The sequence below is a fragment of the Varroa destructor genome, unplaced genomic scaffold, assembly GCF_002443255.2.
Source record: "Varroa destructor unplaced genomic scaffold, Vdes_3.0 BEIS01000007.1, whole genome shotgun sequence".
Taxonomy (NCBI): Eukaryota; Metazoa; Arthropoda; class Arachnida; order Mesostigmata; family Varroidae; genus Varroa; species Varroa destructor.
Genome location: NW_019211460.1, coordinates 17,187,092 through 17,213,819, shown reverse-complemented (window position 1 = coordinate 17,213,819; position 26,728 = coordinate 17,187,092). Strand labels below are relative to the sequence as shown.

The following is a 26,728-nucleotide window of genomic DNA, read 5'->3' as shown; positions in this document are numbered from 1 at the left end:
GGTTAACTCACTAGTCGTGCTTAACATAAGAGGTCACCGTTTGGTGGCGCTGGTCTCGCCCGACATATCGGCGGAAATCGAAGGCGCAGGATTTGGGTGTTGGGAATGCCTGTAATAGGATTGAGGTCGCTAAAGGCGGCCCAAGCTAACGAAATCGTTGATAGGACAGGAAGGACCCGTGTCCGTGCCTGGCAGGATATCTTTAGCGACAATTGTAGCTCCAACGCCATTTACGATAACTACGGCTTACAGTTGATCAGGTCAAGAACGAATCTTGAGAGATCAATGACTCCAGTGAACGGCGCCAACAAAGAGAAAAATTATCTGGGCTATGTCCACGCTTGCTCGTCAACGAAATTCATTAAACCTCCCTTCCTTTCTCTAGTCTCTTAATACCCCTCCATCATTTGTCGTACCAAAGCACGGAGGAAATACGGAAACCGTAAATATTCTTATTAAGATACAGTAAACGTCTACATTGGCTGAGTGCCTCTGCCTAGCTTCCACTGGCGTCTTCCTTTGCTATTACGCTTTAGAGAGCAGCGTCCTTAAGAATTTGTACAGGAATAGCGACGGTTGAAGCATAATAAGAGGTTTTAAAGATTTCGTTTTTGTCGGAAAAGCCCAAACCTGATAAAGCAGGCTAAATCAAGTTCAAGGGAAGATATGCAAGATAATGTATATTTACAAAATGAATACGTTATAAGCATAAAAAACGAGTTAAATTAAAAGTGAGATGTTAAATTCGTTATTTTTGACAATTTTGATTTTACAACTTCACATTAGCGCTTTTCTCTTTGTCATTGGATAGTAATCGAAAGCTTACTTTTTATTTAATATTATCTCTCGAACTTGGCTAAATTTTGTTTTAGACATTTATTGTTCCGATACTAAATAATAATCTACGACAAGCCAGTTGCTAATTTTTACTGCAATAAATATGTTTGCTGCCTGTTTGCGTATTTAGTACCTTATGCACGCTTAATTGGTAATTAAATTTTTACTTTTTTTAGTATTCCATTGATCAGTAATTCTTCCTTTTCGATGTTGCTTTTACGCGAAGAATATTGGGCCTTGTTCTATCTTAGTTATCGTAGCTTTTCGTTCCCTCTATTGAACCGTTTGTTAAGTTGTTGAGCTGAGTTGAATTGCGTCGCTCATCGTTCCCTGTATGTTTCTCTCTTGCGAGATTTCAGCCCTCGGGGACATTAGGGCATTGATCACATCTTAAGATCATTTAGGAAAGGCTCGAGGAAAACTTCCGAGTGGAAATTAGATCGTGCTTTCACCGGAGTTCGTAGGACGAGAAGAATCCGTCGGTACAGGCGGTCCTCAAAGACTTGATAGCCAGCGAGCCTGCCAACTATTTCATACTGAGTCGACTTAGCCATTCGCCCAACTCTTCCGTTCGCAGGTTCCCGAGAAGCCTCAATCCCTCAAGCCTCTCAGTTCTCCTAAGTCGGTAAAAACTTTACTTCCACCCCTAAGCTTGTCTCAACCAGTGTTTTTCTAGCTGACGTTACTTCACAGAACAGAAATATGAAACGTTTTGCCATCCACTATCATTAGACCAAGGCTGTCTGGCCGCGTCGGCCCTGATCAACTTTCTTTTTAGAGCTATTTGTTATCAAGTTAATTCAAGAGCAAGAGGTTGAAATGCAGAAAACTAGGAGGAAAGAGAAAAATAAGGCTTCGTTGCTTATGTGTACGTGTGTGCAATGTTTACCCGTGATGAACAATCAAGATTAAACGGGCCTGAATTATGGGTGCATTGTAGGTCAAAGTAAGTGCAGTAATTTTCGACGGTTCGGTTCAGGCTTCTAACGCCAAAGCCAATATCATACGCTTATAGAATTTGTCATAAGTGCAACACAATTGAGAAATTGTCTGGAGACAAATTTATTGCAAGTGAGGTGGTCTTTTGTCGAGCACATCATCATCATCAGTGACTAAAAGTATCACTTCGCTTCGTCAAGGCGTGGCAGGGTTTGTAAGGCAGAGAAACTCATAGCACGTCATAGTGACTAGATATAAAACTAGGTACAGATACACACACACACACACACACATTTATATATATATATATGTGTGTATCTACGTACAGTTTGCCCTTATTTGCTAACCTTCAACAATGGAGTCTCAGCCAAGGACTTTGTTTTTCATTTTGGATCGCCAGGTAGGTCACAAGAAATAAATTAAGCTTGGTACAGGTATTTCGAATATAAAATTAGTTTAATTTTGGTATGCAAATGCGTCATAAATAACGAACTTGCTCAATGTAACTAGGAATCATTAAAACGACAGTTTCCAGAAACTGGGCTGTTTCTTCCACGGCTGGATCCCGTTCCATAATTAAATGAAAATAGTACATAAATGAGCATGTATTTTCAGTGGAAATGCATTCGTAAGTAAGCATAACAGAGTCAATTTTTTTTTAAAGGATGTTTTGTAAGATGAGAAAGGCCTGAGCAAAATTAAGGCTTGTGTCAATGCACACTACCCGCCAGTTTGCGCAGTAGTGTTATGCTGCACATTTACCAGTAACTACCGTATTTACCGACATAATGAACCTTATAGAACCATGATAGTCTCAATATGGCATCTCCTAACACGTCTTCATCCGGACTGGAGAGCAAATTTCATATGATTTTCTTTTTTGCCCATTTTTTGGTCTCCACCCTCTTCCCGTACCTTATTCATCACTCTTCAGGGATGGCGTTGCATCAGTAGGAATTTCATATTCCAAAATCATGAAGCAGTGAGCATTCCGCATCACACCCATAGCTACATCAAATAAACGCACGAAAGCAGTCTGAACAAGTATTCCCAAAGGTTGCCTCGCTGTACCAAGGGTATTAGGAAATTTCTTATTTCCCCGTGTTTTCTTCTTCGACTTAAACCATCGTTCAATCCCTCGAACTCCACTTTGTCCCTTTTTGGCGATTTCTTTTTTCGAATACTAGAGAAAATTCCTCTTTCTTATACTATGGTTAGATGGAATCCCGAATGCAGGAGGGTTTTTCTCCTACTATCCAAAATACGTAGCGCTAACAACACTGAGATTCTTTTTCTAAGAAAACCAAGGAAAAACGTCTGCAGCTCGCTACTCCTTAAAAGTTGCAATCCTCTCACTGAAAAAGTTGCTTGCAAGATCATACCAGATGCATGACGTCAACGGTGACTTGCAAAGACAGAGGGACTCGGTTGGTTGCTCATCGCCGTTTAGTTCCCGAATGACCCTATGTACGGACTGGCTTGGGCTATCGGGTTTAGCTATTCAGACGTCTCCTGTCGCTTGAACACGTTGCATCCTAGTATTCAAGCGTTACGGAAGAAGACTAACCCGCTGCCAGTAGCCGCTTGCCAGCTCCCAGAACCAAAACCGACTGACACAACCGGCGGGATTGGACAACAGTGGAGACAACAATCAGCCGTTGCCAATTGCTGGTTGGATCCTCTTAGCAAAGACATGTTGCACTGTTAATCAACTGAGCGGTCAACAAGTTGACAACATCCCGCTGAGTCTATCTGCTACCACTACAATAGTAAGTTTGTTTATTCGTATACCCCAGCGCTGTTTGACATCGCACGTAGGACACCGCTCGTGTCAAGACACTTCTACTACGGTAGACGACATACATATCGCTATCGTTACCTTAGCTAAAGGGTATCTGTGCTGTTGCCTGATGTGGATCTAGAGGCGGGCAGACATCCCCGTGTCGGGACGCTAACAAATAGACGAAAAAGAGAATGGATTAATAGTCATTTAGATGTGACTCCAGGCAATAACGAATGCGGGGTGAGTTCTGGGATTGTTGCGAATGAGGCCATGGAGTTTATTGTGCTGAATATAAGAGCTGGTCGACTCTGTCTCGATGTCTGCATTAGAAGCCATCGCTTGTTGCTACTTTAAGACGCTCAAATTACTGAGCTTACCATTGCAGTTATTACTGCTATGGTTCCTCGCTTTATCGCTCCCTGCGTTCCGAACGGATCAAGGAGCCGGTGGACTTTTTCATCGCTAAGCAAATCATGCGGTTTAGATAGCTGCCTCCCCGAAGAGCACTAAGAGAAAGCATGCAAACGTTGGGTACTGGCTCAAAGCTAACTCCGTATGTTCTAAAAGTATCCACCTTACAGAAAAAAAGAGTTGCATTTCTGCTAAAGGGAAGTTATTTGACGGTGTATTCAAAGGAAAAGATTCCGACGCCTGTATGCAAAATAGGTAAGAACCGTGGTAATCAAAAATCAGAGTGGAGACTTCATCCCCAGGGACGATGTACCTTTTTGGCCAATAAGCAGTGAAGACAGTTTCATCGTAATATTTGGGGAATTCGATTGAAAGAAAATAATTATAAATACGACTCTCTGATATAATTAAAGTAATTTTGTGACGACTGTTGCCATAAGGTGACATCAAGATGAAAAATTAAAGACAAAAATCGAGAAATAGTTGTAATAGCTAAAAAGCAACTTATGAGGAGTAAGTGTTTAGAGGCCGATGGCGCAGTAAGATCTCGCGAAAATGATCTGCTCAACTGCCTTCTTAGCATAGAAAGGGCTTGGCAGTTTATTGCATACTGAATATTGTCTTAATATTATATACAATCTAAACGTTCTTAAAATCTAAGGTGTTTATTCAGACTCGGCCGTAAGCAGAGCAGTCGCTCTATTCCGACCTTGCCGTCCGAAGTAGGACAAACCCCTAGATAAAAGCCCCGTAACCCTTTAGTGTTCTCTGCCCACTTTGTTTAAGGAAAAAACAGCTGGCAAACGACTGGGATAAACTGCTTTTGTTATTACTGCTGATAATGCATTCCTTAGGATGCTAACACGTCTAAGTAAACGAAATAGAATCATATCTTAGAGGAAATTCTTGTAGCTTCAGTAGATAGCTCTAGACATGACTCCCGTTTTTTGAGATACTATGATGCTTTACCAACATTCTGAAGTGTCCTCTCTCTGTTTGTGCCACATAATATATTTGTTTTTGCTGAAACACTGGTACGCTTAGTTTTCTGCTTTTTAAGATTGTCGCTATACCAGCACAGATCTAAATCTTTTGAGATTTTTTTGAGCTAAGACAGACTTATCTCAACTTTCTGTTTGCAGATTTCGCTTGTCGTTGATCTCGATGTTGGCGCCATTCTTTTATCACTATAAACTTTTTCGCGTAGGACATTAGGTTTATAGTTTGAGCCGATCATCACACCGAAAATTTGGCGGAACCTGTGACCAACGCTGGCCTTCAAGCTGAGTATGCGACGCAGTAGATGCGCATAAGCGGCATCAGAAGGAGCTTAACCCAGATGGGGCCATGAGTCAAGACACTTTCATTGATGGGTTAGTTAGTTTGCCTACTCAGTTTGCGTGATTTAATCCCTTTAGAGTGGAAAAAACTTATTAATTAGTTCTTCGTTATCCTACGAGCCGTTTTCGTTTTTGTTGGGCGACTGCAACGGCGGGCGCAAAAACGAGAAAAAGGGGACATATAAACGGGGCAAACGCCAAGCGACTTCTATATCGCGATACGTGAACATTTCGGTTGTTAAGAAGGTTGCCCTTTTGCTGCAGCGGCCTTCTACTACGCCAGCTTCAAGCTCGTCGCTTCCTTCTATCTATCCCACCTGCCTTCACCGAGTAACATATCGCTGAGCAGCGCTTCTGAACAACGCTGCGAGCTAGACATAGAAAAATTGAGTAAATGGAAAAAATTTTCGACAGAGGTACAAGAACGGGGTTCGTGTATGCCTCAGACAACCAAATATGCTGTCGTTAAGCGTAAAATATCAGAAGTGTCTGAAAGTGAATTTGGGCTAACGCATAATCGTAAGGGTGGCAAAGCATCGGCTCATTCTAATTTTTGATACAACTTGTTAGAGTTACAGGATAAGGATGGGAAAAGTTAGACAACGCGAAGTAACTTGTAAAGGTACGCTAGAAGGCGAATGGGTATTTAGTTTTATTGTTATGGCTGTGGTCCATTTAGGGAACGCACTGTTGGGCTGGACTCATTTACAGCATGACATAAATAAGGCAAGTCAGCAATTGTATTGTGAAGATAATATGAAGAAACTTTGTACACGAATAGCATATATTTCAATCAGTTTAACATGACAAAAATACAAAAATTCATTTAAGGATAAGTGGAAAAAGAGATAGTGAGTGTGCAAGTCAATACATGCACATTGTCGTATGAGCCAGTGAGAACGTGGGCTAGATTATTACGAATAACAGCATTTACGTGTACCAGTGATGAGTCTTGCGCTGGTGAATGTATGTTATGCCGCATGTAAATGTTGAATGTCAGTGATGTGATGTCACGACAAACTTGGACGTAGATAGGGGACCAGGCCGCGTCTGCTGACACGCTTGGTAGCTGATGATATACGATCAAAAACACTAAGTCGGTGGTATTGGGGGGAGGGGGGTCACAAGCGCCCCACACCGCTGGGTCTTGGAAGCACATGTCGTTCTAAAACAATACGAAAAGAAAAAGCCCACAAGCAAACTGTAAAGAAATAAAATCGTACAATCACCATAAACGCATGTAATTAGGTGATCTGTTGTGGTACAACATTTGCTAAAACTTTACTTAAGTCAGGACCTAGAAAATAATGATTGTTACGCCCTCATATTCGGTACGAGGCATTACTTATAAATATCAAGCTACGATATGAACTGGCGTAGACGATCATACAAAACATTGCGGCTACTTTTCATGGCCTTAAATAGCGCCGAACTGAATTTTAATTTAATTTCTTCTAAATTTTATTGAAAACAACTTACACATTTCTATTTTTTTGATAAAGATGATTTTTTTTTGACTACTGACGTTTCTCAGGATGCCTTAGGACGTCTTAGATGTGGCTAAGCATCAACACGGTTAAAGATATTATATATAAAAATAATTAGCAATGAAAAATAATAATAACAGATATTTTTATGCATCAATAATGCGTATGTTATTTTGACGCCGATCAAGTTTTTTGATCAAAAATTTTATCTTGTTAAAAAAATTGTGCCTTTCAATCAATTCGCAGGTTCTTCGCACTTAAATCTAAGCTGTCTTACATAGGTATATTTAGATCACTATCACAACCTGTAAATACAGTCAGTAATAGAAAACTATAGTTAGTCTGCTTCACACGTGCAATAATTTCGTGTGACGCTGGCTGTAGCAACAACCGTGGTCAGCTTGTCTGATATTATACTTATGTAACAGTAGTATTATTTCTATTGCGCCGTCAGATTATTCGATGACGCCGAACAGCCGATAAGAGCCCGGAGGGATTCAACATGAACGACAATATCAGTAAAGGTCCTCAATCAGTCAATCGTACGAGCAGCTACAAGCTTGAGCATGAGACATCCTGCGCAACAGGACGCTGCTTACATTCAACAGCACGTGACCTTATACAACACGACGCGCAGTAGAGCACGCCACAAAAGGACACACCCTTGGTCCTGGCTGATTGTATTCGTGTGCGCAAAGGCAGCGCAGCCGCACTGCTCGAAGTTATCTTTAGCGCCAAAGTATATAGTAGTACTGCATATAGAAAACAAACTATTGGCCTTGAAGCAACATTCAAATGAAGTTCCGTCTACCGTGAGGTGAAACACAAATCAGAAATATCCTATAGAAGGATAGTCATATGAAAGCGATGATGCGTTTTTAAAGATTTCAAGAGAGTTCCTGTTTCATGTGCATTCTGTGCGTCGAAATCGAGTGATTGTCGCTCTACCTAAGTTCACTACCGATCAAATAAACAAGTGGACTCAGACAAGCCTCGACAAACTAAAGGTACTCGAAAGATGTAGTAGTTCTATCATAAGTTCATCGTTAAAAATCAACAGTCAAATAATAATATCGAATTATAGAACTGGCTAGAAAAAAATAAGGAAACTCTAGTTGGAGTTTTTTAACAACATGTATTACTAGAAAAAAAGTAGAAAGCAAATGAAACAAAAGCAAGTCAGAAGGAAATTTAACAAACGTCTACGCAAAACCAGACTTTCTCCCTAGATTAGATGATGATAGCAAGAAACCTTCAGATAGAGTACTTAACTAGGTAAAATCAAGTTTAAAAATATGCTAGTGACTGATTTTTTCCTCATTTTCTGTTCTTTTCTCTATTTAGTAATCAGACGCTGTTGATACTTGGGCAGAATTATTAGCTCAGTGAAAATCTATCGAAGTTGGGATTATTTGGAGTACGCATATTTCGAAATTGTGTAGCCGTACATAATAACAACAACAAATAGAGTCGTAATCACTGAAATAGTTCAGCAGTTTTAGGAAATAATAGGGAGGGAAATAAAAAGAGGTAATGCTTATTTTCTTGAGAAAAACAGCTCAGTGAATACAGTATATTAACACATTGATACGATATTTAGGAGACAACAACAAGAGTAGCCGTTTTGATTTCGGCATGGATTTCATTTGACGGCGCTTTGTAATAAGCGCCTTAATGAAGATATTTTCCGCAGTGGTCAACAGCAGCAGCAGCAAGAAGATACATAAAAATGCAAATGGATATCCTGAATATTCAATAGGCAATTAACGTATCAATTCTAATATAGCTGTTTTAGAAAGCAAAATTTAGTGTGCAACTACAACTTACAATTTAATAAAAATACATAACAACACTAAGATTTTCGCGTAAAATAAGCGATAGATGCATCTACTAATGGCGAGGCTACCTCCCTTGCAGGCATCACTTCGATAACATTATGACAGAATGTAAATTTATTGTTCTCATCGTACACAGAATAGAGCAACAGCTTCAATCATTTTACCACTCATTCCAAAATATGGCCTAAAGAATCAATGCATTGGCCCCGAAAAAGTGCCCAGCTTAACAGATGTGCAAGGCCTGAGAGGTTCCTTCAGGAGAGACGTCTCCTATGGGCTATACTCTAGAATAACATGTATGGATGTTTGGTGGTTAGCAAGCCAAGAGCGCAAGCACATCACAACTCCGGTAATAGTCTCTAATAGACAACTGAAAGCAAACGGTTGCTGCGCACTGCAGGCCCAATCGGACAGCCGATCAAACCTGGAAATGACTTCTGAAGGGCACAACTACAGAGATCCGATCCAAACATGGAAAACAGGGAAATCGTGAGATGTCCATAGGGAAATCGTCCAAAATTCATCGTAAAAATTATACTTGTAACATAAAACGAAGCAAATTATTCGTAAATGCTTTAAGCAATACCGACATAAAGGATGTTACGATTTTCGTTTAAATTATATTATTTGAGTTTACCTGTATAGCAAAGTTTACTGGGAACTTTTCATACAAACACAATATTTAGCCCGTCAGTACGGGCCACTTTGAACGCCGTTATCGGAACGCGTTGTTCTTTAAATTAACAAAGTATACAAACAAATATATTAACGGATCGATGTAACTTATTGAACGTACCACGGTCTGCTTTAGACTACAGCTTAGATATAGGCTAAAATACGTACTGGATTTATGCACGCCGTATCTAGGGGCGGCCTTGCGAATAATCGGACTCGGTAATCATTCAATAACATCGACAGGTTTACTGATAAAAGTCATTCGAATTTCAGAGCAATTTACATATAGAAATATGTACTCTTGTAGAGGTCAATACAAAATTAGAAAAATAGAACCAGCGGTAATTGGGAGCAGTTTTTAATTCATTACCCAAGCTGTCAGCAAGAGAAAAGATGTCACTATGGTCTACTATAGAAAAACACACGATTATATGAATAAAATTGATACCACAAAGTGTCTAGTTGGACTAGAAATAAACAGCTTGAGAAAATGTACGAAAATTAGCTTTGGGCATCATTAAAAGCATTTTTATATTAATTTAATAGTCATAGAATTTCATCACATTTGAATATTAAAGATGGCAGCTACAATAGGTGTTTGCCTACTTAGTTCAATAGATTTTCTTAGGCCCTTGGGTACTATATACAAATAGTTTTTTTTCATTGATTTTTCGTTTGCTCAATATACGTAACACCGTTCATTGAATTATGCAAAATAGGCAAAAAGCAGTTATTTTTTTTTTGGCCAGTTCTGGCCCAACTTAGCCTTCGATATTAACTATGTCAACAATTTTCTCGTCGTATCATTACGGAAAATCAATTCGCCTTATTTCCACGCAAAGGATACTCATCTCACCTTAATTAACACCAATAATTTTCAACGTTAGGAATAGATTATACAGGTTGGTCCAGTTTGCAGCTATAAGTTGTGCTATTGTCCTTCCTTTTGTAGTTTTCGCATTGGCAGGACGTATTGAAATACCACCTAATGCAATGATGTCTACAAACGTCTTTCATTTAGCAATGAAAATTGGCCCGTGTTCACAGAAAACAATGAACCATAATTTGACGTTCTTTGTTGCGTTGAAACATGTTTTCATACTGTCGAAGAAAACAAGAATATCTCGGAAAGTATAACTAAAAATAAGTAATAATTTTCCTCTCGTTTGCTTTTTTGTTAGCCAATTTCAGGGGTATTTTTATTGCCAACTCCCCCAAGATATTGGTTCGGAGTATTTTCGGGATATCCCTAAAATTCCAGCAATTATACGTAATTCATGAAAAAATTAACTTTCACATAGAAGCATTTCGTGTGTACAATAGTATATAGTAGTACGCGGGAAGTCCCGAATCCTTGTATTTATTCAGTAAAACACAAGTAAAATAACAGTGAAATTTAATCGAATCTAAGAAAGCTCTCCAAGTACTATTAGCTACAGCCCTTTCCAGGCTATCACAGGCCACCATTTACCTTAAAACCCAATAGCTAACCATAATATGTAACGAATTATAGATGATATCGATGAGAGCGCTAATCTCAATTCATAGAAAATGCGCATCCTCTATGGTGACTACGGCCTTTTTTTGACAATTTCCCTGCGCTGTTTTCGAATCGATTGTACTTAGTCAGGTTATTAATAGATCCTTGTTTCTCGTGACCCAACCAAAAAAATCGGCTAACATCACCGAGTTCCAGAACATCCGCTTCCTACATTTAGGTAAAATGTGTTATTTCTTTCAACGATATTTTTACAAAAGCTATTTTGTCAACAAAATTATTATAATTGTAACTTAATTAGTTGTTACAAATGGCTGTGATAAAACGAAAGCTGTTACACGTCAGCCCTTAGAAAGACTCGTTTAATATTTATTTCCTCGTATGGGTTAGTTCCGATTATCTAAAACAGATATATAGCATAGATTGTAGAATATTTGTTGGTCCGATCAAATACATACGTATATTGGAACATTTTACATGTTAAATAGTATTTGTTAACGTTTTAAGTTAAGTATATACATTTTACTAAGATAGTCAGCGCTCCTTTGAGGGTAGACCAGCATCAAAAACGTCTTGCTTCTTGATGCAAAACATTTCATCATACACGTCTAGACACGTGTTAAGCATGCAGATCACGCTAGTAGTTTCTAACCTATACTCATCTCTCTGATATACAGCTAATGCTTCGTGACGCATAATTTCGAATTATTCCGAATGGTGCAGACGCCGATCCATTTTCCCATATTGGTACGTTCAGGATCCGCCCAAACTTGAACTTCTTTGACAAAGTCTCTCAGGTACTTTGTGAGTCTTTACGGCAGCTTTACAATCTGCCCCTATGCCCAGTTCTAAATCGCCCTTTATCCAGCTGCCTGTCTCTTCGCGAACTTTTTGGATCGATAGTGATCGCTGCGACAGGTCTGTAGTCATTGCTGAACTTTAAGTTGATTGGAAAAATGCTATCCAACTAATTGTACGTACTTCTATCGAATTGCTAATAGCTCTTTAGGTGCTTAGTAGCTTATCTGAACCGGTAGCGTATTGTGCCAGTAGTGTTTAGGCTGAAGCAACACACGGCTATGGACAGTATATTACTTCTTGTGAACATCCACAATATTTAATTTGGACGAGTTACTGCTCATAGTGTTAACGGATACATTGCCCTATTTACTGAGTTAACATGGAGAACATTTTCAGAGGAGGGCAATTTTACGTGGTATGGTAACATGCATATTTCGCCGAACAGTGAGGCTCATGGTGACGTCCAGTTCGACGTAGGTGCGAACAATCGTATGAAGGTGGGCACGTACAAACGCGTCGAATTTGTGGCTAGCCGAACATTTAAATGCGCTTCGTTAGAGAGTGACTCGAAATCAACGCAGACGACAATAGATATGGCTATTGCTATATACCAAAATGATCTAGGACAAATGATTTAACGGGAAATGAAAATACCTTTATCAATAGCAGTTGCACAAAGAATGAACGTACGTACATGATCGACATTAGGTATCGTTCAGTACACATGAGGAAGGTACAGCTGTAGAATGTGCCATTTTGAAACGCTTTGCTCAATAATCACAATTTATAGTTTTCTGACAGTACTCTGTATTTTGCTGGAATACTAAAAACTCAGGGTAACATATCGAAGGCCTGTAAGCCAATCCGGGCGTGGGCTGGTCCCAGCCAAGTCAGAGAGGTTCTGCATGTCACCTAAAGCATACTCAGATCGAGTAGAGAAATTTTCCTACCCAGCGAATGGCTGCCACTTTCTCAAGATTGTTTAATGGAGACATACATAAGAGAGCATAAAGAACGACCCACATCACAAACGCTCATTCGTGTATTTAGTCTAGCTAAGTGTTGTTCGTGTAAAGGATAGTTTTTATAACTACGTTTATATGGCTAAATTGGCCACTGCGTAGATAATAGTTGTACGTGCATCGAAAGGATACAGTCGAATTGAATACCCACTCGGACGTTCACACCAATTTTCCGTTACTGTACCCAACCCGCACGAAACGGGATATAATTTTGCCCCTTAAGAATATATTCAGCAAATACGGGCCATCTAATGCGAATCCATCTTTTGCTAAATTACAAAAAAAAAATGTGCACAAATTCACAGTAGTAATTTATCTTCTAGTAGAAATCATCTGTTCGACATCGTCACACTCTCATATTTAACCAAAAGTCAAAAGCCATAATGAGACGAATTAAGGAGAATCGACGTGACAAAGAATACTCTAGTCTGAAGGTTCCTCGATGCGGCTGAAACATTGAAAATCCGTTCACTCCGAAGGGGAAGGGGAAAAAAACAGGGTGGTCTGAGCAAGTAACAGAGTACACAATTCATATCGTCTTCCTTCCTACGATAATGTGAATTTGTTAATAGTTTAAGTTGAAAAGCAAAACGGAACATTCTTCTATGGGAAGACAACCTTAGTTAGAGTCAAGCAGTATCAACAGGTCGACAATGCGCTCGAAACAGATAACACGGATCGTGTGCACAAAAACAATTTGATACACTAAGAAATGGATGTGGTAAAAATGTATCTACACAACACTAAATCCCAACGAATATATTTTGACTGAAAATTCTGTAAGTAAGTACTAAGTAGACGTACTCTGTTCTGTTGCTTCCACTGAAACACAGCCATTTTGGCCGACTATCTAAGTGCATTGTTGCAGATAGTCGATCTTTACGTTTACTTCCTACTTACCGAGTAAAAGAGAGATCTCAAGACGGACTCTTAGAATAGAATTTGTTTCCCTCTTCGTTCTCTTTATGAAAAGAACAGAAACAAATTTCAAATATGCGACCGTGGCCAAGATAAATCTCGTACAACGAGCTCATTCAACTATTCTGTAATTTTTTCATTTTCTTCACGCTTATCTGGGTCACTTTTCTTTGGAAGCTTTTACTATTTCGGACAGGTATCTAGCCATAATGGTAATGTTTGTTTTTTTTTTTTCTGTTAATACATTCATGGCTTGCGTAAGGCAAATGCTCTACCGTTGCGTGCATATGTACAGATCTAAATGCCACAGCTTGCGGCAGCTTCAAAATAGACAGAATTTCATCGTTAAAAAGCTTTTTAGAACAAATTTTTAGAGTTCAATGTCGTTTCAAATGAATATTGTTATGGCATTTCAAAAAGTCAGGCTTAATATATGATTCTTAGCATTCCTGAGATAATGCAATTGCCACATCATATTTCAGCTAAGCTTACCTATTTTCATTAGGACAACTAGGCCACACTTTCTCTATTAACTTATAAGGTCCACTTACGAATTTTCTTGTTGAGCGAATTTAGCGAGTCGGCTATCGAGGCCAGTTGAAGCTTCTCTTCTTGGTTGCGTGGATTTGAACAGATCATGCACGTGAATAGGTTCGTCATGCCGAAGATGCCTTCTTTGTCCTCGCCGTTGAAATCGAACAGGCCAAGCAATTTTCTGTTCTTCTTATTCTTCATCTCTTCTTCCAGCGCTTTCCTATTTGTGGGATCATTGACAGAGGGGCATAGAGACCATTAACAATACTAACGGACAGCCTAAAGAAAAGTCCACTGCTCCGAACCTTCAGCTCGGAACGAGCGTTCGTAAACGAGTCTGCGTAATGTGTCTTTAGCCGTGAAATAGGTACGCTTTTGCGTTCTTACCTAGGAACAGATCGTCATGTACCAGCTGCCGTTTATTCTATGTTTGCGTCTGATACTCTATATCGGCACTGTGCCACAGAAGTTATTGGCACGGACTCGAGTAAAATTAAATTGATGCAATATACCTTTGCTATTATTTTATATACACGATATGCTGACTAAAACATTACAAACGCATTCAATAGTATAGAAGTTGCAGAGATAAAAATTAAAGCTTACAAATCTTTTCGTTTGATGTCTGGCCACACGATCAAGGCTATTTTAGTTGGGTCCTATAACTTCCCTTTGAAGAAAATAGCCTTTGGTATTGCATTGCAATGTTATTCTATGTTCGATTAAAAACAATGTGATAAACTATTCGTGTTTTTTCTGCCTTACCTCATTTTTAGTAAATACTGTGAGATGCGCTAGGCCAACTCTTTCTACATATAATGAATACTAAATGCCTAGAATATGTGTTATGCGTACAAGTGGAGACCTATCCGGCCTCACCCTATTACTAGTCCCTTGCATTTTCCTTTTGCAGGATTTGATGACGTTGTTGTAACATGAAAGCCATGTCTTCTTGTTGGAAACACACTCCGCGACAACCAAACGAAGTCCTGACAGGATATTGCTCAGATAAATTTTACGAGCCAAACACGTCTTTTCTATGTGACAGGTCCGGCCGAAACTGCAACTCTTGGCAGTGATAACTTTTAGGCAAAGTCGCAAAGGTGAACCCTGCTTGCCTTTAGAGACATTGGCAAGTGTTCAGCATTGATTACAGGTGTAGCACAGTGAAGTAATAATAATGTAACTACAAGCAGTATAACGATACGCTGGCTTCGATGTTCGCGTTTGGCATTGCCAACAGCAGGCCAGCTAACTTTCCATCTTCGTCCTATCTTTATTGAGACCCATCAATACTTGTACACCTGCCTGTACAGGAGAGAAAGTCAAAAGAAGCTGCTCGTTGGCCAGTTGTAAGCCTGCTTGCCCGTGCTAATGTGTTTCTAATACAATCCTCGAAGAGATGCTTATGCTTACCTATTTATTTACTACGTCACAGAACCCTACAAGGCGATAAATGGATAGTTAAGGGTAAAACTTGAATATTTATCTTGAAGCTGCGGATACTGTGCTGTTAGTCCGAAAAAGAATAGACTCTTACGTTTACTTAGATAATTTGTTTAGATGATAGATAGTTTGTTGTAGAATATTGTTTAGAAACTTTTTGATGAAAAGTCTTTTAATATAATAACAATATGATGAATTAATTGGCAGGTATTGAACCGCGAAACAACGGTTTGTATACGTCCGTCGAAATAGCTTGATCATACGGTAATTCCACCAAAACAAAATCGCCGAAGTATCCATCTACCATCTCCGCGATTATCGCAGATATTATTAGATCAATTAAAAACGTTATCACAAATTGTTTCACATACATTAGAGTATTTAGAACACTGCATGCCCAGCTATATTCGTCGACCTCGATCGTTCATTTCACGCTTGCTTAGATTTAATTTGGCTTAAAAATTAAGTTAACAGAAAAGCTCTGCTCCAAATAGGTAGTCTGCTTGCGTGTTTCTGCGCTCGCCTGCTCGTAAATAGTTCGATCGTGCGATTTACTGGTTCTGCTGTTGCTGCTGCTGCCGCTGCTACCGAACTAGGGTGGCGTTAGAATGAAGACGTAGCAGGCTTAATAAGGTAACGGGATAGAATGGGACAAGCCGAGTTCCAGCATCGGCAGCATGAGAAACAACAGGTGAGTACGGTAAAAAAAGACGACGTCCGGAAGTCGAAGAACCAAATTTTATATTACGCTAGCTTAATCATCTCCGCCTCTGGTTTGTTGTTATGCTAAGCTAACACTGACCTGGGTAGGGCGGTTGACTAGGAACAGGACCCAGAACTTCTTTATGTGGATGATAACGGCGGGCATAATACCCAATGGCAAGTCCTCCTGGCGCCGCAGAATCGGCCAACGCCTACGTTGGTGACCGAACTGGTGCTGTGGCAGACGACGCATCCCCTTCAAACCCATCCCGCCTTTGTCTCATTTCCCTTTTTCCTTCATAAAGGAATCAGAAAAGCACGCCAGCATAGAAGATAACTTGTTTTTCTTGCTTGTTCTCATATTCGTTCCAAATCATTTTGCTGTCTCTAAGCGCGTTTCATGTACAGAATAACATGGCCTGGGCCGTAAGGAGGCGTTCGAAGCCCCGCGTTTACCCAAGTGGGCGCCCACAGCCTCGAATTGCTGAACGTGCCCGGAATATTATGAACTTGCTAGCTGACGGCCACTCGCGTCGCTATCGGGAACGACTACTCGTGAAGCGGGAGCACACAAGTGGATTTCTGGGCCATATCCGCTGTCCTTTAGGTTAGTTCCTATCTTTCAGTCTGTCTTTGTCACCGTTCCCTTTTTCACTCAGACGGAAGTCCTTTTTCGTTCTTCCTCCCCCAAACTAAGCTTTCAGTTTGACTCACCTCCGTCCGCAGCCTCATCTAGTGCCCGCGTCGTGATACTACTCTATGTTCGCGCTGCAGAGCGAGTCCTCCAGCTTGAGATAGGGTAAGCAGGGGTTCCCTGTGTCCCGCAGTCACAGCACCGCTATGGACAGCAGCACGCCAAAACCGCTGTCGGAACTCTTCTCCCGCAAGGGAGGCCGACTTTTCAAAAGAAATTGCTGCCAGCAGCGGCAGAACCACCCCAATCTGTTAAGAACAGCGCTGAACATTGCCTTCGTCTGCCGCTTTTGGATACTGAGCGCCCAGAGGACACTAGTTGTACTAGAAAGCTTGGCTCTATACTGATGTAGGTCCAATTACCGCTCCCGTCCCTTTGTCCCTCTGATTTGCCAGCTTTTTCAAGGTTCCGTCTGTCGACGCGACTCAATAGGGAAAGACGTTGCCTGCCGTTGATGATATTACAGCAACTGCATCCTGGTAAGCACAATTTGCCAGTAATATCGTTTAACTTTCGAATCAAGATTCGCGTGAGAGCTGAACGACAGCCCAACAGATGACGACGCACGGTAACTTGTAAGCGAAGAGAACGTTTTCTTAGAGTTGTTATTGTACTCATATTGTACTTTTGCATTTATTATGCTTATGGCAATGTTGTGCACAAAGGATCAAGTTAATGAGCGCGTTTTTATTCGCAGACGCATTAGATCAAGTGTTAACGATGTATTTAGGTTAGTGTTATTGTTGTTGATGAAGTCCACCAAGGGCAGACCACCTTTTTGTGAGTCTAGCGAGGGAACTTTACTTCAGATAGAAAAAAAATAAAGTAGGTCTGTATAAATATTTATACAAATAAAGGGGTTTCCTTGCGAAAACGCCGGAGTCTACTTAGGCTAGAATAGATAAATCCAATTTTCTTCACAGAATGGTTAAATAGTAGGGCTCAATAGTTCTTTTTGTGCCAGAAGTACTGGTGGTGCTGAACTGCATTTTCAGACTAAGGTTGAGAATATCTCGCCTCTGTGCTCTCTGTGACAGTAGCAGGCCTTGAAATGGACTTGGGCTCTTCTATACGGCAAGTCGTAAACTTGCCTATGTGTTTTGTCTCTTTAGCACCTTTTGGAGTGGTAATTCGCTCGAACTATTTTATCAGATAATTAGGAGCGACCGGTGAATCCCGAAAACAGATATTTAGATTTCAAACGAGGATGGAATTCCTCATTTCATATACTTTTCATATACTATGAGACAGTTCGTTTTCATTGTTATGCATACCTCTCTTCGTCGAGTTCTTTCTGGGTCTTCTTCTGAACGGTTTCGCGGGTTCCCCACGATACGACATTGAGGTTGATGAGCGAGTACAAGATAAGAAGGAGGTACATTGACGGGATAGACAGGAAATAGAGAACGCCAGGCATTACGCAAGAGAACTCCTGAAACGATATATCCGGAAACCATTTTTGTATTGTTACATGACGTCATGTTGTAGTCAAATAAAAAAAACTTGGCTAAACATTTTATATTCTCTATATTTTTTTCATTATTGCTGTTTCGCTAATATAAATAGTTACGGATACAACCAGTAATACGTGTGGTGATTATTATTAATAGTTATTTTTAATTTTTCAGATAAATATAACAATTATTTAATAACAAATACAACCCAAGCAAAGCTCTTTTATAAAGGCATTTAATTGATTTTCTACATTCGCTACGTTATTGTGCAAACGAAATGTCCTCATCCTACCATACCTTCGAATATCCTAAGATGACCTCGTAGCTGGCCGACGATGGTATTTATGCTATGGCCACCGAAGCAGCTAAAAAAAAATTGACTTGTGGACTAATTTAGACCACGGCAAGACCTCTTTCGCTAGACTATGCCGCTGATTAGTATCCCTGGTCTCTTCTCAAGCGACTAGTGAAATGGCTATAATACTTAGAGGGCAACTATGGGTTTTTCGAATATATACATGGATAACGAGAGGTCAAGATACTCTACTTCTATGCTTATATCGAACTCTGTATCACGTCACTGCGTCACGGCAGTAACTACTACAAATGTAACAATACCGATGGTATAGAACAGCAACAACAGTAGGGATATAAAGAAAAATCGGTCATTAATCTTGTTGCAGATAAATGCGACCACTTGGTCTGATGATACCTATGAGTTACATTTTGGCAGAATGCTAAAATCTTTGCAGGCCTCAAAGTCTGTCAATAGGTTTCCCTTGTGGCTACTAAAATCCACCAAAAGATCATCAGTCTCTAACGTTATGCGCCTCGACCTACTGCCTTCATCATGGCAGATACCTCTGAAACTTTTAAAGGCATTAAACAAAGGTTAGAACGCCTTACTTTTCTTATTTATACTATGATCGTCGTCTGCTACGTTTTTTTCCCCTTCCCTGCCTCCTTTGCTCGAATTTCGCATCTTCTTATTTTTTGCCTCTAGCTTCGTTGGCAAGTGCGTAAAACATGTACGTTTAATTCATCTTACGCCCACTTGATACATTCTTCGTTCCCCTGCTATTGTTGAAATCAGAAAGATATCATGATAGCCACACCGACGAAAATCGCCTCTCCATAATACGTTCATGTACGAACAGATTTGTTTCAAATACCCCGCTTGTTTCCGTTCTCAGCAGCATAACGTATCGGCCGAACGAGCGCTTTGAACTAATCAGTATACGTAAACCAAATTGCAGGGGCCGCGAAGGCAGATATGAACGTCTTTTGCATTCGTACCCAAGTAACGGATATATAGTCTAGCTTCATTACATAACACCGTTCGGTAACTATTTTTTTCGAACGGAAAGACGACTATCACATCGATTAGCAAATGAGTTATGCACCCCCAATGCCTCTTTCAGGTATAGAAAATACAATCGCCAGTTGCCTATTCCAGGCTAGAAGGCTTTCTTGCTGCCTTATGTGCTTAGCCAAGTCTAGCCTATACAAAAACAATGACAAACACATCACATTTAGCATAGAGTATCTTTTGCATTCTGTAGAAATAAGTTTATAATTTTGATAAATATACGAGTGCAAGGTGAGGTAAATATTGCCCCACCAAGAAAAACATTGAAATGTACAATTAGGAAATCTCTAAACTTCCAATCGTGCAACAAGCGCGTTTACAGCTGAAGCCGTATCCATGTAAATTAAAGACCTTCTATAATGAGTTCTTCAATAATAATATGTCTACTTTTTTTTTATGTCTTAATTTATAGCCTTTGCCATTGCAAGCTCATTCGGTTTGCAGCGAAAAGACTGGATAATGTGACCAATGCTGTTGTTGTGACAACATTAGTCTAAGTGCAGTGTATAAGCGATTGTGTTTGATATAGCATGGGTAGGTACTGCGGCTTCAGCCTGACACGTGACTCGGAAAAATTACAGAAGAAGCAAGATTATTTTTAAAAAATGCTCACGCTGCTGTGTTGGGTATGGCAAACAAAAAGAGGTTCAGTCCATTCGGGCACCCGTTCCTACATAAGCGCAAAGTAGGATTCGCCTAGTTTAATTATTTGATACGATTGCTTATTTTCTGGGTTATTCTACATAATTGCTTTAGCTGTGCTCTAAGTGCGACAACTTTACTGAATATGCAATAAGCCGCTTCCATTACAATACCTCTGGGTACCGCGCTGTAAAAATAGCAAATTGCTTATTTAAGGACGGAGATAGCAGAGTCGGACACAGGCGCAAAAATCGCGGCATCTGGAACGAGCAAGGGCAGATGGGGGTTCAGGGGCAATAATGTGTAGTGCATTGTTCCGTCGACACATGACATCGTGACGAATTCACTTTTGGCAAAAAAAATGATAAGGTCGTTCCTAGTATTCGAACCCTTCGTACACTACACCAAAGAACGCACTGCACGATATCTATTAGAAACAAACTGTTTCTTAAATCAAGAACATCTATCAAGACACTGCTTTGGTGGTGCTTGTACCTAAGATGTGCTCTTAGTACTGAAACGGAAAAACAAAAATGTGCTTTTGTTTAAATAATAAATAAAAAACATGCCATACTTTTATGGTGTATTTGTGGATGCACAAAGGCAGTGCGCCGTGCGGTCTGTACCACGCGGACGACAGGTAAAAGTCCCATGTGCTTAATTAAGTAAGTTTCAAAATAAGACACGATTTTTTACGCCCAACCATTGCCACACAAGCCTGTTGTAGTTATAGCCTGTATCATAATGTTTTTCTTTGGCAAGAAGTAATTTATGAAAAACAAACTCGAACAAATTTACTTGCTTGATTCTGATTGCAGATCCATGTATGACGGCCTTGCCCAACTGATGACCTACAATTAGCTTATAGGCACAACAGCCAGTAGGTCCTTCAGCCCTTAAATTCACCTTGCTAACACTGTAACACAAACGATTCCAGCCATCTTCCCATATCACGCCTGCCTATTTATTCTAACTTATCGCTTAAAAGAACAACCCGCGTCTCGTTCCCTCTAAAGTCTTGTATTGTTTCATACTCACACCAGGCCCCACTTGCTTCGTCAGACCTTCAGGCTTTCTCCTTCTTCAAGTGGCCGTCGATAGTGGATTGTACGAGACTGGGTCACGAGTCTTAATCTCTGGATCAAACAAAACACTTAGCAGTGCTCACGTTCCGGTGAGTGCTCCAACGAAGTCGAATTTTTATTTATCAGCTTTTTAACAATCTCTTGCTAAATATACGTGCTGTCTCTCTCTCTCTCTCTCTCTCTCTTTCATTTCCTTGTGCACTTGTCTATCGTCGACTTGGCTATCGGCTAATCTCACCGGGAAGGGTGAAGCCGTAAGGAGTAGGAGCTTCATTCATCATCAAAGATGAGGCTGGATCCAGACGACATGCATCAGGAATATTCGAGATAAAATACATACGAGTAAGGCCTATACAGTGCCAAACAAAGTAGACAGCAGAAAGCGCCCATCAGCAGGATTGAGCGGGGCCACGAATTGCTTATAGAGCTGTAATCGCGTGGATGGCTGTCGCAAATCTGTGTATTCCCCCATACAACCGCTCCTAGTTTTGGCCGAGGTCAAAATCGTGCCGAGCGAGCTGACTGACGTCACTTAATTTTGCTGCACTCCACGTCGAAACCATCTCCTCCTTCATAAACACGAACCGCGTTCAATGTCGGCTGTTCGAGTACGAGCTTTCGCCGCTGCTTCATTTCAAAAAACTTACTGACTTCAACTTCAGCTCAGTGCGAGTTTAAGACGAAGTGTTACGCGCACATCTCACGACTCTCCTTTATCGCAAGAGCTTGTCACGCATCGCGGGTCGCTCTTTTTTCAGGCTTTTCGTATCCTACGTTTAAAAACAAGATCTGAAGGGCTGGCTTCCTGGTTGTTCTGTTAGCCGGCTTACCGTCGCTTTGGGGAGCCATGGTGATTGTCGATTCGTGTCGAGTCTATCGACTCTAGGCTTTCGATGACTTAGGGCGATGATCGCGTCGGCAGCAGGACGAAGTAAGCGTCGACAAAAACCACGGATGACTTCGCTCCTTCGGTCGAGGCGGCTGTCATCGCCTCTCAATATAAACATATACCTTCTTCTATGGTGTCAAGGAACCACGTAAGCAATATGATAGGTCGGCCTGGTTTTGAAACAAGCAAATCCAAAAGCCACACCGGGCGGTTTCCTTCTGCCCAAAAGCGCCGAACAACATCCCGTTAAGTTGGGGGTTCGTTCGAACATAAAGCTGTTCCACACGAGAGTCACGAGGATGTATAGACAAACGGACACCGAGAGGCGGGTTGAGAGATGAACCGAAAAAAACCAGACGTAGACATATATGGGCGTCAGTCACTATTATCTTATAATACTCTTCGCTTCTGTTTCTACTGCTGCTGGTGTTACAGCCGCCTACAGGCTGCCCGTCGATGATACGAGAATAGAGAGCGCGAGCAGGTCACACACAGACAGACTCATGCTTATCCAAACCGAATGTCCAGGACATCTGGATCTTCCTTCAAACCCTGCCACCAGCGTCAAGCTGCCTCGTTTCATTCGTCAGATCTCGGAAACAGTTTTCGACAGTTTTGGAGAATGACGAAGAAATGTCTTGCAGCCCTTATGTGTCTCCGCTGTTGCCGCTGCTTCGGCCGTCATAACGAGTAGACCAAGTCGAGCCAACGGGAAAAACGGCGCCTACAATATAGCGTTCGTCTGCCCGCACTCCACAGCTGACGGGAAACGTCAGTTGTCAGGTCTTGTTTGTAGCAGGTGGCTATGATACGCTGAAGTACACAGACATTTTTTTGTGTCTGAACATTGGATGGATGAACATTGGGTCGTCACTTCTGGTAATGAGAGGAAAAGGGAGCATCGCGAGCAAAAACTGTGCACGAAAGCGAAACCTGCAATGATGGAGATAGGATGACGGCATGGGAACGTAGAAAATGATTAAGGGAAATGCATATAGCATCGGAAGATCTGGGTGTCATCGTGAAATTTAGATGTAGGTATGGATGATAAAGTGTATCACGTACGCACTTATTGCGGGTACGGGTTATTACGACATGCTGATACCGTTGTGACAGTAATAGGATACAAGGGTTGCTGGTTGTACAACCAATTGACTTGCACCAATGATAGCATGAACGAAGACCATTTGCAATTTTCATGCCTGGAATTACTTCCTTTGCAATTATATCTATAATATACTTTGCAGGTGCGTCAATATTTCTGTTTTTCAGCTCACGCCTACGCTGACCCAAATCTATCGGCAGAATCTCTTTGAAAATGTACTATAGATATAATATATATATATTATATCTATAGTACATTTAAAGCTTTATGTATGGTCAGACTAATAGATGTGCCACATAGAGCTAAGAAGACGATTTATATGTCTATACATTTTTGAGTTTAGAGACTTTTGTAGTTTCGGTTTGAACACGCTCTGAAACACGGAACATTTTGAAAAAGTTGCCTGAAAGGTTGAGGGTGCTTATCCGGTATCAGTTAAAACAGCAACGGATATAGTTATGGAAAAGAAAGGAATAAAAAAGAAGTGATGACTGTCAAAGTGTGAAACGACTTTTCCTTGTTGCTATGCATTGGGTACCCGTCTGCGATAAACAAGAGCAAGAACGTCTAATAAGCGAGACTAATAAGACGTTTGTATCCTTTTTAGAATCGAAGGCAGTTTTATATTGCGTGAACGTCTCAAACATGTAAAAAGCACTGCTAACATGTTGTTCTGCATACGTTACTTAAGGGGTGATCTGCATTTAAATGATAGATAAATACTGACCTGTGGATGCATGAGTGCCGCAACGACCATTGAGCCCGATAGCGACAGAAGGAAGATGGCTGAAGGTGATCCGGCACCGTCTTCGGTGATCTGGATTGCCGTACCGACCATCACAGCCATCATGAGCAAGGCGTAGCCGGCCGATAATATCTGCGCTATTAAAATCTGAAAGTATTGATATTAAACATAAACAGCACCCATTGGGAATCATATATATTTGACCATCGAATAGATATAATGCAATTGGTGTTTAAGTAAACACAGAATTCAAATGAACTTTGACCCTCTTGTACTAGATCCTAGGACAACAATAATGCTCGTCTGTTTACGATTAAATTTCTGAAATATACATTTCAACTTATAATATTAAGTATTTTCAATGTATTAATTTTGCAGCGTACAGGTATAGCGAATTAAAATTAATGGTTGAAAAAAATAGTTGTTACCTAGCACGTGGCAATATTCTGGCTTATGATCCATAAAATACTGTCTAGTCATTTTAGATCTGAAAGGACTCGCTGTCATAAATAACCTAATGATGACTTTCGCAAACAAACAAAATCATTTCGACCAAATCCTTATCACCGCCTGATTGCATGGAAGGCTCTGCCTGTTGACCTGCATCGATAACTGAAATGTCGTTCTTTGTGATCCCGTTTCAACGGAACTACTTTAGTAGATGAAAAGGTCCTTTAAAAGATCATCTTAAAACAAACATGTATGGTTCTTAATAAAGCGGTAATAAAAGGACATTCAATTAGGTGAATGATATTTATCTTCAGTAAAAAAATTTCATTTTGTACACTCTTGATTACAAAGACATTTAGATGCTTATACAACAGCTTTGTCGAGCTCATGTCTTCAGTTGCGCAGATGTGTGGAAGGTAAAGATGAATTTACTATAGGAAAAAGCAGGCTTATAAATTACTAGTTAACTTTTTCGGCAGTGAAAGCCTATTTCTTTTTAACTGCAGACTTAGATCTTACCGAACTGATACTTTAGTTTCCCCTTCCGTCTTCATGTACTGTGAAGAAAAACTTCGGTCCTCTTACCCCACGATTCTAATGAGGGGTGTGTATCGGTACTTCTTTCTGCAAGGGTTCTTGACCAGAGTTTATCCCCCGATTTGGCTCGACCAACTTGAAAAGCTACGTAAGTCAAAGAAAATATAGCTTATCCAAGAACAAATTCTGTTGCTTTGCGTATTTCCCTCTACATGTAGACCTTATATAATGAACCTACTTAGATTGCCAGATTTTAATGTCTCAGCAGATCTATACGTTTGTTTTCGTCTTTAATGAATTTACAGTGCAAACATGAAAATCACGATTCTATACTCAGTTTTAATCAACAATACTTATCGACCCCATGCTGAAGCGTTGTATATAATACAATGTCTCGATACTGTGATCGTGGGCTATATTCTGTGTTTTCCATTGATAAAAGCGATACATCTGTATCTTCCACGGTACCGGTGTGTCGCGGTATACGTAGTACGTGGACATGCGGCCTTGCCCATACGTTCGCTACTGTCTATTCTGCTCAAATACAAACCGCATCGAGACCGAGCTGCGTATTACTATTGTGACACCTAGCTATAGCTGTCCACAATGACGGCGTAATATAAACAGCAGTTGCAACGAAGAAAAGCAAGCAAAGTCCTTATATAAGTGTATATATATAGTTTTGTTATAGGCAAACTCTGGCTAAGCGGTATGGCCTAGATCGGACACTGTGCGATGGTCATGGCTGTCGACCCGCCCATCGCATAGGATTGGGCCAATGTTGACTAACAGCATTGCCTTTCTCCCGTTTTCAGCTGCGATGACGTCGAAGGATGGGCAACGATTCGTGCACTTTCTTTGTTTTTCGCAATCTATCGCGTTCCGCTACCCAAACTCCGGAAGGAATGGGTTGGCAAGCGCTCTTGCTGTCGCGCTTGAAACGCGACCGCTACCGTCACAGCGCTCCGGTTCAACGGAAAAGAAGCAGAATCAGAATTGCTTAGATAAGAAGCCGTAAACGTCCTCGGGGACCCCTTGTTCGCCTGCTCGCCTCGTCCGTCACGGTCGACGTCGTTGTGCAGCAACGAGAAGATACGGCGAAGGGTCACGCACATATACGAGCGTAGAGACTAACAGCTCCTTGCCTGTACGAGTCAGCAATTGGCCGCCAGCTATCTGGCTGTCCTTGAACTGAACATTTTTTGCTCATGAGCGAACTTTCAGCAAAAACCTCCTTTTTCTCTATATATTTGGGGTCTGCTCAGTGGCGTTTTTCGGATGGTATTCCGTTTTCCCCAACGCGGTCAACGGCAGAAAGCTGACTGCTGGCACTTGTAGTCTGACAACCTTCCACTGCCCGTTTCAAGCTGTACGAGTAACCCAAAAGATGCGTTCATAACTACGAACGTATTAAACGTCTAAAACGTCGAACGAGCACGACGTGATGTCTGTACGTCTGCCAATTTTATCAGGGCGCCAATGGACGCTGTGAGGATTCGGAGGACGAGGGCGCATCCCTTACACCGC

General features: G+C 40.8%; 2 protein-coding genes and 1 long non-coding RNA gene across 5 annotated transcripts in view; 2 read left to right on the top strand and 1 right to left on the bottom strand.

Moving 5' to 3' along the window:
* Window positions 1-26,728, bottom strand: part of kkv (hyaluronan synthase-like protein kkv) — a 133,282-nt gene that overhangs the window by 33,364 nt on the left and 73,190 nt on the right. For both annotated transcript variants that reach the window (XM_022814597.2, XM_086975892.1), the window contains exons 15-17: window positions 24,197-24,361; window positions 18,200-18,357; window positions 14,101-14,303 (exon numbers count right to left, since the gene is read on the bottom strand). In XM_022814597.2, the coding sequence (XP_022670332.1) occupies window positions 14,101-14,303; window positions 18,200-18,357; window positions 24,197-24,361 (526 nt within the window). The remainder of the gene's footprint in view (window positions 1-14,100; window positions 14,304-18,199; window positions 18,358-24,196; window positions 24,362-26,728) is intronic.
* Window positions 11,390-18,200, top strand: LOC111254096 (uncharacterized). 2 transcript variants are annotated; one of them, XM_086975893.1, is made up of 4 exons: window positions 11,390-11,726; window positions 14,997-16,220; window positions 16,624-16,838; window positions 16,958-18,200. In XM_086975893.1, exons 2-4 carry the CDS (start codon window positions 16,207-16,209, stop codon window positions 17,032-17,034), a joined length of 306 nt encoding a protein of 101 aa, XP_086832019.1. In that variant the 5' UTR covers window positions 11,390-11,726; window positions 14,997-16,206; the 3' UTR covers window positions 17,035-18,200. The 2 variants fall into 2 exon arrangements, with proteins under 2 accessions (XP_086832019.1, XP_086832020.1); XM_086975894.1 differs by lacking the exon at window positions 11,390-11,726 and adding an exon at window positions 14,300-14,450.
* On the top strand, window positions 18,652-23,957 carry LOC147754393 (uncharacterized). Its single transcript, XR_015317859.1, has 3 exons — window positions 18,652-21,270; window positions 21,434-21,564; window positions 21,721-23,957. It is a non-coding gene; the product is annotated as an uncharacterized LOC147754393 (long non-coding RNA).

Bases quoted from the DNA above. Each gene is read 5' to 3' on its own strand.
- LOC111254096 (XM_086975893.1), top strand. The intron at 16,839-16,957 runs GTTAGTTCCTAT...CTCCGTCCGCAG, and splicing joins CCATATCCGCTGTCCTTTAG to CCTCATCTAGTGCCCGCGTC.